Genomic DNA, 19,183 nt, shown 5'->3' on the forward strand with positions numbered 1-19,183 from the left:
ATATCACAGTTGATCTCTGAATTTCTTGTGTCTGCATGTTGACCTCGAGCAAGGTTCAAGAAATTTTCCTGAATTATTCCCCAAATATGTTTTCCATGTTGCCTGTTTTTCTTCTTCTCTCTCACAAATGCCAAGAAGTTATAGATTTTGTTGCTTTACATAATTCCATGTTTCTCAAAGACTTAGCTTGTGTTTTTTAATTTATTTTTTTATCTGACTGGGTTAATTTGAAAGACTGCTCTTCAGGCTCTGCAATTCTTTCTTCTGCTTTGTCTACTCTATTGTTAAAGCTTCCAGCTATATTTTGAAATTGTTTTAGTGAATTTTTTCATTTCCAGATGTTCTAATTGGTTTGTTTTATTATAGCTGTCTTTCATATCCTGAATCATTTTTCTGGTTTCTTCGTGTTGGGTTTCAACTTTCTCTTGGATCTCATTGAGTTGCCTTGCAATCCGTATTTTGAATTCCTTATCTGTCATTTCAGAGTTTTGATTCTGGTTAGCCTGTATTACAGAGGTAGTACAATCCTTTGAATGTGTCAAGACACCTGACTTTTCGTACCACCACAGTTCTTACACTGATTCCTTCTCATCTGAGGGATCTGTCACTTCTTATTTTTTAATTTGCTATAGTTTGGATGAAACATTTTTATTTTTCAATACTTTTTTCCCTTGAGGATATGACTGTGTTATATGTTGTGTATGATTGGCTTTGTTTCTGGGTGCTTTCAGTGGGGCAAGGCTCTGTATGATTTCCTTGGTTGTGGATAGCTTCAGTGCAGTGGCTTTCTCAGATACTGATTGTTGTAGTGAGGTATGGAATGCAAGGGCCAACACACTGTCTCCTGCAGGGCTAAGGGTGTCAGAAAGCCTGTCATGTGTACTAGCACTAAGCCCTTCTGACAGTTGTTATTTGGTGGTGCAGTTCAGGCTTCAGTCCAATAGGTGGCGCTTAAGAGTAAGTCAGTTCTTCCTCTGGTAGGCTGATGATGGATGGAAACACCTACTCTGAGGGGAGGATGGGGGCAAGAGCTGGAGATCCTGTTGGGGTATGCCAAGGTCTTGGGGGAGGGAACGAGGAGGGGTGTACCAGCTCCTCATCCTGTGCAGGTAGGAACGTGAGCTGCTTCTCTATTATGCCCTGTCGTGGGGCTCACGACCTTCAGTTCATATAGACTTTATCCTTTGGTTCCTGGTCACAATGTGGCTGCAGACCATGAATACACCTCTCTGGTGGTTGCCACCCAAATGGGCTTTGGCCAAGCCTTTCCCCCAGGTTCAAAGCAGACAACTCTGCAGCTTACCTGTCCATTGCTGGGATGTTGCTACTCTGTGTCGGGAGTGGGAGTTGGGTCCTGCCCTTTGTGTAAGCCTAATTGGCACGAGCTCATTTTCAGCAGGGGTGGAGCTACTGCAAAAAGTGTGAAAAGTTTCTCCAGGTACATATGTGCCACCCTCCACTGGGAAGAACCACTGCAGGCTCCATCAACAACAGTGTACAGGGGATGGGCACAGTGGGAAATGTCGCCTCTTCATGACTGTTCCTGGCCCTCAGTGCTACTGCCTTCAGTGATTGTCACTGTGTCCACATTTCCTTTGTCCCAGGAGGGTCCTTGGTGGACTGTAACTTCCCTCTTAGGGGCATTCCATGCCAAGAGATAGATCTCCAGGAGTCCCATAGCTCCTTGGGGACTCGCTGATCCCCCTGAGCTTGCCAGAGTCAGGGTGGGCTGTGGAGTATGTTTGCTGGGAATTGATGGTGTGATAACGCAAGGGCAGAGATTCCCCTAGGTAGGGCATTGGCCCACTGTCTAAGTTTTGGTCTGAGGGAAGTACTGATGTGCCTGCACGAGCTAGCCACCTGGATCTCTGTCCTTGTGAAGTTCCTGTATCACCACTGACAGTATTGCCCTAGGTAAGGAGGGCAGAGGGGTATCCCAGCAGTTTGATAGTCAGGAGATTGTCACAGGGTCAAGGAAGCAGAGAACCATTTCCACCTACCCTTTACATGGGGCTCTGAGTTCTTCGGGGATCAGTCTCTGCCAGACTCTGGCTACTTTCCTTTTCTGTATCCCAGCTTCCTCTTGGGTTCTCTAGCAGGTCCTGGCTCTTTTCCTGCAGTTTTTAGTTCAGAACAGGTCCGTTCACCAGTAACTTTGATCTTTTTTATGAGGACAGTTGGCATCTGACATCCCTAGTCAGCCATCTTCAAAACCCATGTTCCTGTTCTTAAAATTCCTGAGGGATAGAGATTCACTAATTTCCCTCATTATCTGATTAGAATCTTTGGCCCTTTATACTGTGAATGATGTTAAGTGATGTTAAGTATTGGTATGGTTAAATATAGCAATGAAATATGCTAAAGTGACAGTGAGTACAAATGTTTCTGAACATCTTAGCTTAGAATGATGATACTCAATTCTGCCATTGGATACCAGTTACTTTGAGGTGTCACAAACTTTTCCGAACCTCATTGTTTAGAATTTAGTAAGTGAAACTATGTCAGAGACAACACTCAGAATGAGTAGGGGATGTATATGAAAGCCAACCATGATAAGGTGTCAGGATTCTAGAACTGCTATGAATTATTAAAATACTGTCTTTAAGAAGCCTTCCTATAGAATCTTTGTCAGGAATTTTAGAAAATCACGAAGTTTCTTTTGTGTTCCCAGGCTACAAGATCAAGCTGCAGAGACCATTGAAGCTCTGCATGCAGCAGGCCTAAAAGTCTGGGTGCTCACTGGGGACAAGATGGAGACAGCTAAATCTACGTGCTATGCCTGCCGCCTTTTCCAAACGAACACCGAGCTCTTAGAACTAACCACAAAAACCATTGAAGAAAGTGAAAGGAAAGAAGATCGATTACATGAATTATTGATAGAATATCGTAAGAAACTGCTGCATGAATTTCCTAAAAGTACTAGAAGCCTTAAAAAGTAAGAAAGTACATCAGTTTCTTATATTTAGACATTGATGCAGATGTAAATCACAGCTGTGTATACACAAGGCTTCACTTTCTGTAATTTATGATTTTCTATTTGCAGGTGTTTTATCGTTATAAGTTAAAATTGTCCCTGAGGACTTGACTAATGGCCCATTTCAGATTATTTGGCACTTTCCACCTTTCTTTTAACTTAAAACTGCACATTTCTGAAGGTTTAGAAAAATGGCTCAATTTTTAAATGTTTACAGTCTAGGTATTCAATGTTGATATTATGGCCTGGTCCATGTTAAGAAAAAAATATTGCTTTCACAGTCTCTTAAATTTAATGTAATAAGATCAATCACTATGACAATTTTTGTGCATTTTGAGGTTCTGGAGCCATTTTATGTGCATTTTTATACCCCACAGCTCCAAAGGGAACCAAATACTTATTAACGTGGCCACTTTATTTAGAGGACATGGCCGTTTTGACTCTGCTTTCAACTAGGAAGAATTTGTGGAACATAAAGGTGTCAGGGAAAGCCATTGATACACAATAATTCAATTCCCAGACATATATCTTCTATACTTCCCATTGACCAAGGGTCAGCCTTGTCTAAACCAATTGCTTGAATTTACCTTGGCCATAAGCAATTGATTTCCTTTTTTGGAATGGCACGGGATGTGTCTGTACTAACTCAAAATATCCCTAAACAATATTATTTTTAATTTCTTGAGCACACTTTATGTTCCAAGAACAGTGTTAAGGGCTTTGTATGATAATTGTCATTTAATCTTCATTAACAACCCAGTTAGGCAACTGTATTTTCTTAATTTTACAGATAGAGATCACACAGCTAAGAAGGAGTTCAGAAAGTTTATCTAATTCCAGATACCATGCTTATAACAACTATGCTATATCTGTATCCTCATCTCTAATATTTAAACAAACTTTAAAAATGAATAGCCCACATTCTTGAGGCTATGGCCAATTTTAAAACAGCTGTTGTTCTTCTAGTACTTGGGCATCATTGAGAATAAATAGGTTTTTATTAATTGCCTATGAGAAACATTTTCTTTAGCCAAGTGGTACTTATAAAGACAGTCCAAAATATGTGCATTTTACTTCTCCGTTTGTCTTAGTCTACTTGGGCTGCCATAACAAAATACGATAGATTGGGTAGATTAAAAAGCAGAAATTTGTTTTTCACAGTTTTGGAAGCTAAAGTTCTGTTACTGGAGTGTCAGCATGGTTGGTTTCTGATGAGGGCTCTCTTCTGACTTGCAGATGGCTGCTCTTTTCCTGTGTCCTCACATGGCAGAGAGAGCTCTGCTGTCTCTTCCTCTTTTTTTTTTTTTTTTTTTTTGAAACAAAGTCTCACTCTTGTTGCCCAGGCTGGAGTGCAATGGCGTGATTTCAGCTCACTGCAACCTCTGCCCCCCGGGTTCAAGCAATTCGTCTGCTTTAGCCTCCTGAGTAGCTAGAGTTATAGGCATGCACTACCACGACTGGCTAATTTTTTTTGTATTTTTAGTAGAGACGAGGTTTCTCCATGTTGGTCAGGCTGGTCTTGATCTCCCGATCTCAGGTGATCTGCCTGCCTCAGCCTCCCAAAATGCTGGGATTACAGGCATAAGCCACCAGGACCAGGCTGTGTCTTTCTCTTATAAGGGCAGTAATCCCATCATGGAGGCCCCACCTTCATTCACTCATCTAAAGTCAGTGTATTAGTCTGTTTTCACACTCCTGTTAAAGACATACTGAAACTGGGAAGAAAAAGAGGTTAAATTGGACTTAGAGTTCCACATGGTTGGGTAGGTCTCAGAATCATGGCAGGAGGCAAAAGGCACTGCTTACATGGTGGCAGCAAGAGAAATATGAGGAAGAAGCCAAAGCAGAAACCCCTGATAAACCCGTCAGATCTCATGAGAGTTAATTCACTGTCACGAGAATAGCGCAGGAAAAGATCAGCCACCATGATTCAATTAACTCCCTCTGGATCCCTCCCACATCACATGGGAATTCTGAGAGATACAATTCAAAATGAGATTTGGGTGGGGACACAGCCAAACCATATTATTCCATCCCTGGCCCTTCCAAATCTCATGTCCTCACATTTCAAAACCAATCATATCTTCCCAACAATCCCCCAAAGTCTTAACTCATTTCAGCATTAACCCAAAAGTCCACAGTCTAAAGCAGGCGTCCCCAAACTTTTTACACAGGGGGCCAGTTCACTGTCCCTCAGACTGTTGGAGGGCCGCCACATACTGTGCTCCTCTCACTGACCACCAATGAAAGAGGTGCCCCTTCCTGAAGTGCGGTGGGGGGCCGGATAAATGGCCTCAGGGGGCCACATGCGGCCCGCGGGCCATAGTTTGGGGATGCCTGGTCTAAAGTCTCATCTGAGACAAGGCAAGTCCTTTCTGCCTATGAGCTTGTATAAAATCAAAAGCAAGCTAGTTACTTCCTAGATAGAATGGTGTACAGGTATTGCATAAATACAGCCATTCCAAATGAGAGAAATTGGCCCAAACAAAGGGGTTAGAGGGCCCATGCAAGCCCGAAATCCAGCCAAAATTTGACTCTGTGTCTCACATCCAAGTCATGCTGATGCATGAGGTGGGTTCCTATGGTCTTGGGCAGCTCTTCCCTGTGGCCTTACAGGGTATAACCTCCCTCCTGGATGATTTTGCAGGCTGGCATTGAGGGGCTGTGGCTTTTTCAGGTGCATGGTGCAAGCCATCAGTGGAGCTACCATTCTGGGGTCTGGAGGATGTTGGCCCTCTTCTCACAGCTCCACTAGTCAGTGCCCCAGTAGGGACTCTGTGTGAGGGCTCTGTCCCCACATCTCCCTTCTGCACTGCCTGAGCAGAGATTTTCCATGAGGGCCCCATTCCTGCAGCAAACTTTTGCCTGAGCACCCAGGCATTTCCGTACATCTTCTGGAATCTAGGTGGAGGTTCCCAAGCCTCAGTTCTTGACTATGCACCCACAGGCTTAACACCATGTGGAAGCTGCCAAGGCTTGGGGCTTCCACCCTCTGAAGCTGATGACCCAAGCTCTTCATTGGCCCCTTTAAGCCATGGCCTGAGCAGCTTGGACACAGGGCACCAAATCCCTAGGCCACACACAGCATGGGGACACTAGGTGTGGCCCATGAAACCACTTTTTCCTCCTGGGCCTCTGGGCCTGTGATGTGAGGGGCTGCTGTGAAGGTCTTTGACATGGCCTAGAGACATTTCTCCCATGGTCTTGAGGATTAACATTAGGCTTCTTGCTACTTATGCATATTTCTGCAGCTGGCATGAATTTCTTCTCAGAAAATGGGTTTTTTCTTTTCTTTTACGTGGTCAGGCTGCAAATTTTCTGAGCTTTTGTTTCCCTTTTAAAATGAAATGATTTTAACAGCACCCAAATCACCTTTTGAATGCTTTGCTGCTTAGAAATTTCTTCCACCAGATACTCTAAATCATCTCTCTCAAGTTCAAAGTTCCACAAATCTCTAGGGCAGGGGCAAAATGCTGCCAGTCTATTTGCTGAAACATAACAAGAGTCACCTTTGCTCCAGTTCCCAACAAGTTCCTCATCTTGAGACCACCTCAGCCTGAACCTTACTGTTAATATCACTATCAGCATTTTTGTCAAAGCCATTCAACAAGTCTCTAGGAGGTTCCAGATTTTCCCACATCTTCCTGTCTTCTCTGAGCCTTCCAAACTTTTCCAGCCTCTGCCTCTTTCTTACTGAGTTTCAAAGTCACTTCCACATTTTCAGGTATCTTTTCAGCAATGCCCCACTCTACTGGTGCCAATTTGCTATCTTAGTCTGTTTTCATGCTGCTGATAAAGACATAACCTGAGACTGGGAAGAAAAAGAGGTTTAATTGGACTTACAGTTTCACATGGTTAGGGAGGCCTAAGAATCATGGAGGGACGCAAAAGGCACTTCTTATGTAGCAGTGGCAAGAGAAAAATGAAGAAACAAAAGTGGAAACCCCTGATAAACCCATCAGATCTCATGAGACATCACTCAACTCTCACAAGAATAGCACAGGAAAGACTGGCCCCCATGATTCAGTTACCTCCCACTGGGTCCCTCCCACAACACATGGGAATTCTGGGAGTACAATTCAAGTTGAGATTTGGGTGGGGACATAGCCAAACCACATCAGTCAGTTTCCTCTCAAGGGCCCTACCTTCTAATAACACAACACTGGGAGTTAAGAGCTTCAACAGAGGAATCTTGGGAGAATGCAGTTCAGTCTATAACAGACACAAATTCCATTATGAGGGCCTCACCCCCTAAAGCTACCATCTTCCAAGTACAATCACATTGTGGGTAGGACTTCAACATATGAATTTGCGGGGGAACACAATTCAGTCTGTAGCACCATTCAGCAGGCCTGAAGGGACTTCTATAAAAGCCAGAGCTTAAGGAAAACTTAGCATTCTATCACTGTCTCAGATCAACCCATCTTCCTGGTTATCTGTATGGAGTAGGGCACAGTCTTTTCTCTGCTTACTTACACAGGGTTCAGACTCAGAGTCACCTTTGCCAGCTTCTGCTCCTTTGCCCTCCTTCAAATCAGCCCCCAAGCCTTATTCATACTCCCATTTTCACTACTAGTGCCCCGCATTAGAGGCCTAGTACCTCATGCATGAAATCCCTTAAGCCCCTCTGCCAGATGAATGATCTTTAAGTGAAGTACTGTCCCTATCACAGTTCTTCTCAGAAACCTTTGGTGGTTCTCTATTACCCACAGATTCAGGCCACACCAAAGGCCTTAAGTGACCTTTTCAATGTGCTTTTCCAGTGCACCCCAGCATACATTCTATTACTTGCCCTCTTCCTTGTCTTTCAAGTCCTACTTTAGATACCACACTTCACAGAGAATTCACTATTTTCTTTGTGGATGTGTCTCAATAACTGAGCATTAACCATTGATTATCTTGTTTGGTTGGGTATGTTCTCTCATGTATGCTTCCATCACTGTAAGGAGATTTTCTATTCTCCATAAAAAGATTAGTCAGTAATTCTTTGTGTTCTTCTATATAGTGAGCTTATAATTGGTGTTCACAAGTATTTCTTCATTGGTTATTGAGTTGCTGTTTTCAGCCCCGTAAGTAAGCTAATAATATATGAGTAGGGGAGCAAAGAAAGAGAACAAAATCATTGACATCTCTTTATTTAGTGAATGAAATTATGCAGCAAAATATGGGTAAGTATACAGTATTATGGTATTAGTAGTATACACTGAAGGAATATAGAATAAAGGAGTGATGAGGTATATGAGGCCCTCACTATTCAAAGTTTCATCTATAGAATAGCAGCTCCATTGTCACTGGGCAGCTTGTTAGAAATGCAAAATCTCAGGAAGTAGCTAAGGCTACTGCGGCAGGAAGTCTCAGCCCTTCTCTTAAAACCTTTCAAGTGACTGAATCAGGCCCACTCTAGTTACCTAGGATGATCTCTCTTACTTGAAATCAACTGCTTGTGGACTTTTATCACTTCTACAAAGTACCTTTACAGCAACGCTTAGATACTTGTTTGGTTAAATAACTGGGAAACGTGACCTCACCAAGTTGACCTTTTGGAACTTACAGTCATCTATATGTGCAACTTGGGTCTCAAAGGTAGGATTGCAAGCCACTGTTGTGCCGTTATTAGAGGCCCTTGCTTCTTTAGAGTGAACAGGTCAAGGAACCAGACTGATGACTCCTCTTAACCTGGAACAGCCCCCTTTGTGGTTAAAAAAATCTGGATCCTAAATAGAAATGTATAATAGATCCAAACATAGCATTGTTTTTCTTTTTCAGAGCATGGACAGAACATCAGGAATATGGATTAATCATAGATGGCTCCACATTGTCACTCATACTAAATTCCAGTCAAGACTCTAGTTCAAACAATTACAAAAACATTTTCCTACAAATATGTATGAAGTGTACTGCAGTGCTCTGCTGTCGGATGGCACCGTTACAGAAAGCCCAGGTAACTGTGAACGTTAGTTAACGTTCCTTTCTGGATATTTCTATACACATATGTGCAAATGTTTATTTTTTTTTAAAAATTATTTCTTCCTCAAAGGGCCATTATTACCATCTAATTTCTTCCTCCCAGGCTTCTTTCTTTTTGTAATCAGATTCAGAAGTCTTTCCCCATTTTGAATTAAATGTATGCTGTACCTTGTTGTCCCCTCAGTCTGGCTGTCCCAATTCCTCACCTTCCAGACTTTTTTCTCTGATGAGTGCTTTGTGCTTGCTGCCACTGCTCCTAGATCCCTTATGACATTAGCTCTGTGTGTTCTTTCTGCTCTTCTTACTCCCTTGGCTTGCCTGCAGGTAGACCTGGCCCATCCCTTGTGTAGTCTTCCATTCTCTTTCTCATTTCTCCTTTGCACTTGACATCAATTATATCCTCCTTAAAATTATCCTTTCATGGTTTCCATGATGGTCCATGGTCCTGACATTTTATTTGTCAACTTAGTGGCTTTTTATTTTGTGCCATTGTCTATTTTCTCCCAAATTATCTGTTTTCTCTAGGGCAAAGTTTTCTCTCCACTTTTAACTTTATGGTCTCTCACTGGATAAGCACATCTATTTCTCTGACTCCCATTGATGAATGTGTGGCCCTGACATTCTCTTGACATTAAGTCTCCTATTTCTACCTGTCTGCTAGACAACTCTATATGGATTCCCTACTGTCACAAAAATTCTAGTGTCCAATACAGATCTTAAAATGTTCTTCCTCAGACCAGTTTGGTTTTTCTTTTATATGTTCTTGTTACCGGTATTATTTTTCTCTTGTCCCTGTATCTCAAAACTACCTTTGATCCTTCTCCTTTCCCTCTACATATAGACACCATGTCCTATTGGTCCTACCTTTTGTCATAGTTCTCATTTTAATGCCGTATTTCAAAACCTTTTACTGCCCGACTAGTCCAAGCCCTTATGACTTTACACATAGACTATTTGATTTAGTCTCCTCACTGGTCTCCTTGCTTTCACCCATCCATTTTTAATCTCTCCACATTCCCAAATTAATCTTGTTAAAACACAACTCTTGCCATCATACGTTCTTTTTCAGATACTTTCAGTAGTTTCATAGTCTCTCAGGATGAAGGGCAGTTGGCTGAATGTGGTACATGGGGCTCCCCATTGTTGTCCCTTAACATGTCTCTACGTATTTTGTGCTTTGTGTCCACTATCACTCCTTTCTGTGGCGTAAATTCTTCACTCCTGTTGGTTGTTCCTCTGTGGTCTTCCATATGTCATGCTCAGGGCAACTTCGAAAACTTTTGTCATGTCATTTCCTCTTCTGGCATTCTTTCTGAATTCTTCTGGTCTAACAAAAATTTTACTCATAATGAAACCTAGCTGAAGGGCCACCTCCTAAATGCAGTCTTTTCCAGCTCCTCCAGTCCAAATTGATCTGCCTCACCTTGCTTCTTTGTATTCACTTGGTATGAGGAAGCTTAGAGTCTCCATTACATACTTTTTCATTTCCATATATGCTATAGGATATTCTTTCATATGTGTTTGTCTTGCTTCATCAGATTTTTTTAACCAGTTGCTCTAAAGGGGATGGCTGTGTCTGTGGCTTTTCCTTTACGTAATGTGTGTGTGTGTGTGCAGACGCACACACACATCCCCATCATATATGGGGCATTTTACACACACACACACAAACAAACACACATCGTATATGGGGCATTTCCACTGTCTGCCTTCTATTTCTCAGTCCCCACTGCAATCAGAGGCTCTTCTTTCTTTTCTTCAATCTTGAAAACCTCTCTTGGCTGCAGGTCGGGAATCAGCTCCAACCAGAAAACACTATCCAAAAGTATCTGTCCCCTTAGTCAGAGGTTTGCCTGCAAAAGCAACCTCTTTTTTCCCCCCTTACATTCAGTGTATGCTGCTCAAATTGTTCACCTGGGTTCTGACTGCTTCATTGCCAGGGAGGTATATGAATTCCTGACCCCATGCTGCTTCTTCCACCTTGATTATGCCACCACTCTCATTTTGTTTTATTTCTGTCAGTGTAGTCATTTCTTGCAGGATATTACATACTTAGCTGTCACATTCACGTAGGTGATATTCAAGTCACTATCCCAATCCAAATATTTGGTAATTATCTTCTTCAGCCAAACACGTATTCTTAGGTGTCGCATTATCACCCCAAACCTGACTTCTCTAGAGTCCAACCATCATTTTCCTTGGCATGTTCTTTTTCTATGACTGACCTCAGTGTACTTCCAGGTTTCTAGATTCAAAACCTTGAAACCTGTGTTGCCTTTCCACATACTTTACTCTTCCATCGTGGTTTGTGGTCTTAGTAACTAAATGTTGTCCATTTCCTATTACATTGTCTTTTCCATCTATTCCTTTCTTTTCATTACCTTTCCGAGCCAGGCCTTTCAATAGCTCATTGGACTTCTAGAACTAGCTACCTAACTTCTCTCTTTGCCTACAGTCTTGCTTTCCTTCAGTTCTTCCTACACCCTGCTGCCACTTTCGTATCACTCCCTGTTGAACTAGCTCCAGATATTTCTGTCCATGTCCGCTATATGAAAATTCCAATTGATCTGGGCAAGCCAAATCTCTTCTCTCAGCATGTACTGTATTTATCTGGCTGTGTGCTCTTGGATATGCTAATCCCTTTCTCTGGAATACTCCTTTCTTTCTTGTCTATGCGAGTCTTAACTAATATTTTGTGATTTATTCCTTCTAAAAAATTTCTGATCACTTGGGCATATGGTGTCTTCTCCCTTCTCTGACATCCTAGGCCTTCTTATGTGGATGACAATATCACGTTACCCTGCACAGATGCTACGTTTTGTTACCTTGTATTGTTAATCTGTTTATCTAATATTCTTGTACTCATGACCTAACTCTACTACTTCATTTATATGCTTTTTAAGGTGTGTGATGAAACTTTTTGTTTTGGCTCTTAGCACATTCCTGTATATAATATAAAGCAAGCTATTATAGTTGATGAATAAACAATGTTTGGTAACTTTTTTTTTCATGAAGCTATCCTGGATACTGAAGAGGTCTTAATCCAGTTGACCTAGGGCTAAGTGAAAAAGTCCATGTTTACCAATCCAAATCCTTCATTATTTTATGGTCCATGATTGAATATCCTTTTATCTTTCCACAAGGATGAGTTTTACTCTTTTTAGTCTACATTTTCTTACAGAAGCTGTCACTCTTGATAATTTTATTGCCTTCTCTAAACCTTCTCTGGCTGTGTATTTTTTCCTTGACGTTCAAATCATTACTACACACAGTGTAACATGTGCACTTAGTTAACCATTAGTGTAGCCTATTACAAACAAATTTAGTTTGGGTTCTTCAATTTTGTCTTTTATTCTTTCATTTACAGGTTATTTCTGACAGTCTTCTATAAAGTTTTTAAGAGGAACCAACATGAGGGGGAGGGATTGGGGAAAGCTGGAATTTTGTAGTCACAACATTTTTGTGTTAAGTGGAATTGGATGTGGGGTTTTTTTGTACCATTTAATACAACTACAACCTGATTGAATTCTGTTTAAAGAAATAACTGTAGGGTGCCTTAGCCTCATATGAATTATTTTTAATCACTCCAGTTATGTTGAAAATGGATTTTATTTATGTTAACTGGTCAGAGCAATTGTGAGGACAGTATTTTTGCAAAGCATTATTTAGCTACTAAATTATTTAAGTTTTTTTAAGCTGCTAGATTCCAAGGGGTTTTGTGGCTTGCCACATCTAACAGTGATTATCTAAAACATAGGGAAGGAGGGCAGCTGATTACCCAATAGACTTCTGACAAATAACTCTGCCAGAAGGTTTTTGGAGAACCACAAGACAGAAGTATTTTAGTACCACGGATGAACATTTTATTCAGTACCTGTCATGAACATGGCACTGAATTACACAGTATCATTTATGCATCTTGAAGAACACTCAGGGAATAGTGACAGGCTTTGATCTGAAAAAACACTCAGGGAATAGTGACAGGCTTTGATCTGAAAAAACACTCAGGGAATAGTGACAGACTTTGTACACGTATCTTGGGCGTCTTTCTGCAAATGTCAGCCCCTTTAGTATACATCTTTTAAAATATAGCTACTCACAGGAGAGGTCAGATCATATTTAGCAGTGAGAGATTTATTAAAGTTTAGTTGGCAGCCAGATAGGTATAAGAATTTAACATTAGGTAGGTTCCTGGGAATAAGGGTTGATGTGCTCCTAGAAAAGGTGAGAGTGTCAGCAGCAGGGAGAGAGTAGAAAGTAACCAAAAACATTGTTCTCTGACTTTCCACTTGGTTCTGGTGGCCCTATATATGTTACCCCAAATCAACTTTCTGGCTTCTGTCACACACTCAACATCGGATCTGAAATAACACATGATGCAATCACAAAAGAAGGAAATGTATTGACCTCTAATATGCATGAAAGGCAAGTTTTTTGATAGTTCATGTATGTACAGAACTAGGACAAATTGGTGTTGGTGTTACAGTTTGAATGGCTGTGTTCTTCTGCATTCTATGAATTTGACACTGTTGTACATATTACAGTTGGCCCTCCGTATCCACGGGTCCTGCATCCACAGATCCAAACAACTGTGGATTGAAAACATTAGAATAAAACTAAAACAATTAACAATATAACAATAAAAATAATACAGATTTTAAAACAATATAGTATGACAGCTATTTACATAACATTTATATTGTAGTTAGGTATTCAGAGTAACCTAGAGATAATTTAAAGTATGCAGGAGGATTTTGGTATCTACGAGGGTACTGGAACCAATCTTCTAAGGATACTGAGGGATGACTATATATGCACAAACTATCTTTCTGTTTGAAAGGTCACTATTTACAAGTGTGAATGAGGCATAAACCCCTGAAGTAGTCCAATCTTACATTCTTCTTTGACCGTTTTATACCTCTTTTGTATTTAATATTTAGATTGTCAGAATGGTGAAGAATTTAAAAGGCAGCCCAATAACTCTGTCGATAGGTGATGGTGCCAATGATGTTAGTATGATCTTGGAATCCCATGTGGGAATAGGTAAGATATATCTAATGAGATGGCAGCTGTAAAAAGTACCAGTATTGCTTTTAGGTAGTGTGGTCTTATATTCTAGAGTGACTGTTTTGGTTGCTCATCTTGAATTTGAATTTTGGAATGATAATTGTTAAGTGAATGAAGGCCTCATCTGATCATGCAACATGTCCATCCCAAAGTCTACCCTGTGGTAGAAATGTAGCAGTGTTACAAAGTTAAAGGATATTTTTCAGTTAGCCAAGTAAAGTGAATTTCCCAAAGCTAGTGGCAGCACAATTGACTGTTTAGCTCTTACTTTGACAGCATGCATGAAATTTTTATTGATTTTCTGCTCCTGGCCAGACTGCCTGCTTATGTTGCTGTACTATATCTTTTGAGATCTCAACTGTTTGGAGCTAAGAAATGATAATTGGTTGGCTGTTTTTCAATGTGGCAGTATTTATGGGTAGTTTGGGCTGTGGTGTTGAATTTATATATTGACATGCAGCAACAGCTTTTCCACCACCTGTACCATTTTTTCCCTTCCTAGGTTGCTGTTAGGCAACAAAACTAACTCCTCAGCAAGTTAGTTAGCTAGTTTGTTTGTTTTGTCAGGGTGATGGGGCCAAATATGGGATTCATATCTTGGGAATTATTGTACTGCAGTTCGGATTCCCAAATTGTTCTTTCCATTTTGAAGTAGTCCTATTTAGTGTGCAATTAAAGTTCTACTCATTGGTTATCCAAGTATGGAAATGGCCTAAAGCCGCTCAAGCTCATAGAACCCTTGCACTGCTAGTCAGGGTTTCAGTCATGAAAGAATTTCACTGTTTTATCATTGAGCTCCTAGACCACAAACCCCAGATTTCTGAGTTGCCTTAAAACACCTAGTCTAGCATCACACACAATTAAGCACTTAATGAATGACTTAATCATTTTTAAGTTGAATTTTTTCCCTTCATATAATTTTTGCCTTGTAATGATTGAAATAATGATTCTATTTAATTATTGTATGTTGTATTACAAATAGGGAGTTACCAGTTAAACCTAGTTAAATTATTTGGTAAGTCTCAGTGTCACTGTTATTACCCCTTTGGTTTTTAAAAAGGGGAAACTAAATGATAGAATTGAACTATACGTTTAACCAAGTTGAAACTATGAAAATAAATCTGGGAGTCATTTATTCTAGAAAATACTCACTGTATAGAGATACTCTCTTTTAGGAATTAAAGGCAAAGAAGGTCGCCAAGCAGCTAGGAATAGCGATTATTCTGTTCCAAAGTTTAAACACTTAAAGAAACTGCTATTGGCTCATGGACATCTATATTATGTGAGAATAGCACACCTTGTACAGTACTTCTTCTATAAGGTATGTGATAAAATATATGTAATTTAATTTTATTTGAATCCAGCATTGGCTCAGCTTGGTCATGGTTTTGTTCCTTTTTTCATGCTGCTTTTGCTATGTCATACTGAAATTTGTAGTCAACAAAGCAGAGGTGGTCTATTCAGTGAATCAGAAACCAGAAATTCCTTTTGATGTAAAATATTCGATAGGAATTTTTAAGCCCTCTTTATTGAAGTATAAATTAAATCCAACACAGTGTATTCATCAAGTGTACAGTTCCATGAGTTTTGCCAAATGTATACATCCGTATAACCATCACACCAATCAAAAAAATAGAACATTTTGGCCTGGTAATGGCTCATTCCTATAATCCTAGGGCTTTGGGGGTCAAGGCAGGGGGATCACTTGCGGTCAGGATTTCGAGACCAGCCTGGACAATATAATGAGTCCTTGTCTCTACAAAAATAAAAATTTTCTAAAATGAAATTTTTGCAGTCATTTGTAATTGTCTATAAACATGCCAACCGAGAGAACCAGTGGTAACATTTTGATATGTGACCTTCTGGTCTTTTCTCTATACAAACTAATGTGTGTACATACTATTTTTATACTTTTATACACTGTACACTACATATGGGTTAAAAAAATTTTTTTGAGATACAATTTAACAAAATTTATCTTTTTTTTCCCTTAAAGACAGAGTCTTGCTCTGTTGCCCAGGCTGGAGTGCAGTGGCGCAGTCTCAGCTCACTGTAGCCTCCGCCTCCTTGGTTCAAATGATTCTTATGCCTCCGCCTCCCAAGTAGCTGGGATTACAAGCACATGCCACCATGCATGGCTAATTTTTGTATTTTTAGTAGAGACAGGGTTTCACCATGTTGGCCAGGGTAGTCTCGAACTCCTGACCTCAAGTGATCTGCCCCCTTCAGCCTCTCAAAGTGCTGGGATTACAGGCTTGAGCCACCATGCTTGGCCTAAATTTCACCATTTTGAAGTGTATAATTCAGTGACTTATAATGTATTCACTATGATGTGCAACCATCATCACTGTCTAATTATAAAACTCTTTTGTCATTCCCAAAAGAGACCTTGTACCTATTGGTATAATACATATTGCTTTGCACTTGCCTTTTTCATTTAATTTATATTGTGAACATTTTTCTCACCCAATTTAATATTCTTCAAAACTTGATTGTGCAACATCACAAATCCTCAATATTGGACACTGAAGCAGTTTCCTCAACAATACCTTGGTTTCTTTTTATCACCAAGCATTAGAGTATACATTAGAGCGAGTCTGCATACCTGTTATTGTCTTCCAGGGAATAGAATTGATCATATTTCTTAGATTCTAGTTTGTAGGTATAGTATTAAGTGTATGTTCCAACTACTACTATGGAATTTAGTATATGATTCAAGTAGTTATAATATTTGAATTTCATACCCTATATTTTACAAGAGCTAAAGCTCAGCAACTGATTTTGTGTGTCAGTTGTCTATAGTCAACCTGGGTCTTTCTTACTAACTTTATATTAATGAAAATATATATATGTATGAAACTGTGAACGCAGTTTCGCAGATTTTCTAAGACCCTGCCAGCCAGTGTCCTTTGGTAGCCAGGCCAAACACTGTGGGAGGAGGAAGATGATGATAATGATGATGGTAACCCAATATATGTAAGGTATTTTGTGAGTTCAAAAAATCACGTTTTAAAGAATGCAATCCTCACAAACATTCTATGAAGCAAGTAGTATCTCCATTTAAGATACATAGAAAATAGAGCTCAGAAAGATGATATAACTTGCCTTTGGCTTTCTACCCTGGAAGTGACAGAGCTAGATGTTCTACCATAGACTCATTTAATCCAAATCCATGACTTTTCCTGTGTCACAGTTAGGGTCTGTTGGGCCTTGTACCCAGCTGTTCATGGAAATAAAGGGTTATTCTCTCTTGACCTCCACCTAGTAGAAGATCCCTTGAAGATTTGTCATATAGATCTGCCTAGTAATCTGAACCTATACCAGAGGCTTAACTTTGCCTCTTTCGAATTTTGGCCTGTAATTCAAGCAACTGCCACCAGATGGAAGGAATGATCTGTTAAGGAGAACAAAACAAGCATTAAAATGGCAAATGTTGACCAGTAACTATTTATGTAGATGATAACCTCCGTCTCCCTTAGTATTTCTAGGCCCATTATCATCTTGGTTACTGACTCAGCAGCATTTCTTTTTTATTAATATCTTTGTGCCAAGAAGATTTCTAGTATTTTCAACTCTGTTTGGCTGACCTAAGAAGTCTTTCCTTCCTCTTGCCACTGCATCTTCAAATTGTTATTGCCCACTCGTGGAGTACTTCGGTGACAGGTCTTCCTGCCTTACATTTCTCAATTTAATCCTCCTTACATAATTCAACTTGATTAGTGTTTAAAGAATGCCACTTTTCGTGTTGAACAATGAGAACACACGGACACAGGGAGGTGAACATCACACACTGGGGCCTTGGGGATGGGGGGCTAGGGGAGGAATAGCACGGGGTGGGGGCATTAGGGAGGGATAGCATTAGGAGAAATACATAATATAGACGACGGGGTGATGGATGCAACAAACCACTACCATGGCACTTGTATACCTATGTAACAAACCTGCACGATCTACACATGGACCCCAGAACTTAAAGTATAATAAATAAACCAATAAGCAACAAAAAAAAAGAATTCCACTTTTCAGCTTGTTCCTTAGAAACTTTACTCTTCATTGTCTCAGCCTTAGTCTGGCTTTTAAGGCACCCCACAGTCTGACCCTGTCTTACCATATAGGTTTAAAATACACACATTCTTGTCTTGGTTCCTGCCATCAACATGTCCTGTTCATCTTTATTCATAGTTCAAGTTTTAACTTTTTTATTCAGTCAACAAATGTATTTTAAATGTATTATCATAGGCCAAGTCCTGTTTTAGGTACTTGAGGATGCACCATGGAATAAGACAGGTAATGTCTCTGTTCTCATGAAACTTAACATTCTCATGGATGAGGTAGACACCCACTCTCCCTTCTCATGAAGCAACCCTATGATCCTCACTGAGCCCTACCTACTTCAACCTCAGAACACTTGTTTTTTGCGTAAACTGTGACTCGAGAAATACTATGAACTACATTTTGCCTTGTATCAGAACTGATAATGTAAAATGAGTGTTGCTCTTCCAGGTGATGACTTTGAGAGCTCTGACTCATGCTGCAGGGGTGATTCAAAACATGTTGAGCTCATTTCTTTAGAAACGTCCTCCAGAGCCAGTAGTACATTGATCTAAATATCCTCAGCTGTGGTAGATATTCATCCTTTGAGGTTGCATTTGATTTTAAAAAACAGTCTCAAGTCTCCTAGAGCTAATTCTGGAGAATTAGCTGACAGAAGGGAGGAGACTGGTTTTCTGGCATGACTGGAAAGTGGGCTCTTGAAGCAGCTTGTTGAAGGGAAGTTCAGAGATACCATGAGCAAGTGACAGCAAAGAAGCTTACAGGCTGCTTTGAAGGATAGCACTTGTTTGAAAATTCTAGTCCTAGTGGTTTTGCTTGAAGACATCAATTTCAGTGTTTTTTAATCACAGTAGCTTTTACTACCTTATGAATTCCCAGCTTGTATTTCTTTTCTGCTTGTCTTTTTAGTATTTTTCAAATTAAATAAGTCCCTTAGGACAGCAATCTCCAACCTTTTTGGCATCAGGGACCTCAGACTATTAGGCTCACTTGCCTGCTGCTACCTCCTATTGTGCAGCCTCGGGGAGGGGTGGGATGGGGGCCCTGACTTAGGAGAAAGAAATGGACTTTTTTTTTTTTTGGTATCACCTATGTGCCATCTTTGTGTATAGCAGATGCTCA

At 40.3% G+C, this 19,183-nt stretch overlaps 1 protein-coding gene across 10 annotated transcripts in view; it reads left to right on the forward strand.

Moving 5' to 3' along the window:
• Window positions 1-19,183, forward strand: part of ATP11C (ATPase phospholipid transporting 11C (ATP11C blood group)) — a 204,260-nt gene that overhangs the window by 151,920 nt on the left and 33,157 nt on the right. For all 10 annotated transcript variants that reach the window (XM_039464105.2, XM_074391506.1, XM_039464106.2 and 7 more), the window contains 4 exons: window positions 2,672-2,935; window positions 8,741-8,915; window positions 13,882-13,984; window positions 15,184-15,329. In XM_039464105.2, coding sequence (XP_039320039.1) covers window positions 2,672-2,935; window positions 8,741-8,915; window positions 13,882-13,984; window positions 15,184-15,329 — 688 coding nt within the window. The remainder of the gene's footprint in view (window positions 1-2,671; window positions 2,936-8,740; window positions 8,916-13,881; window positions 13,985-15,183; window positions 15,330-19,183) is intronic.

This window comes from Saimiri boliviensis, chromosome X, assembly GCF_048565385.1.
Source record: "Saimiri boliviensis isolate mSaiBol1 chromosome X, mSaiBol1.pri, whole genome shotgun sequence".
In the NCBI taxonomy this organism is placed as follows: Eukaryota; Metazoa; Chordata; class Mammalia; order Primates; family Cebidae; genus Saimiri; species Saimiri boliviensis.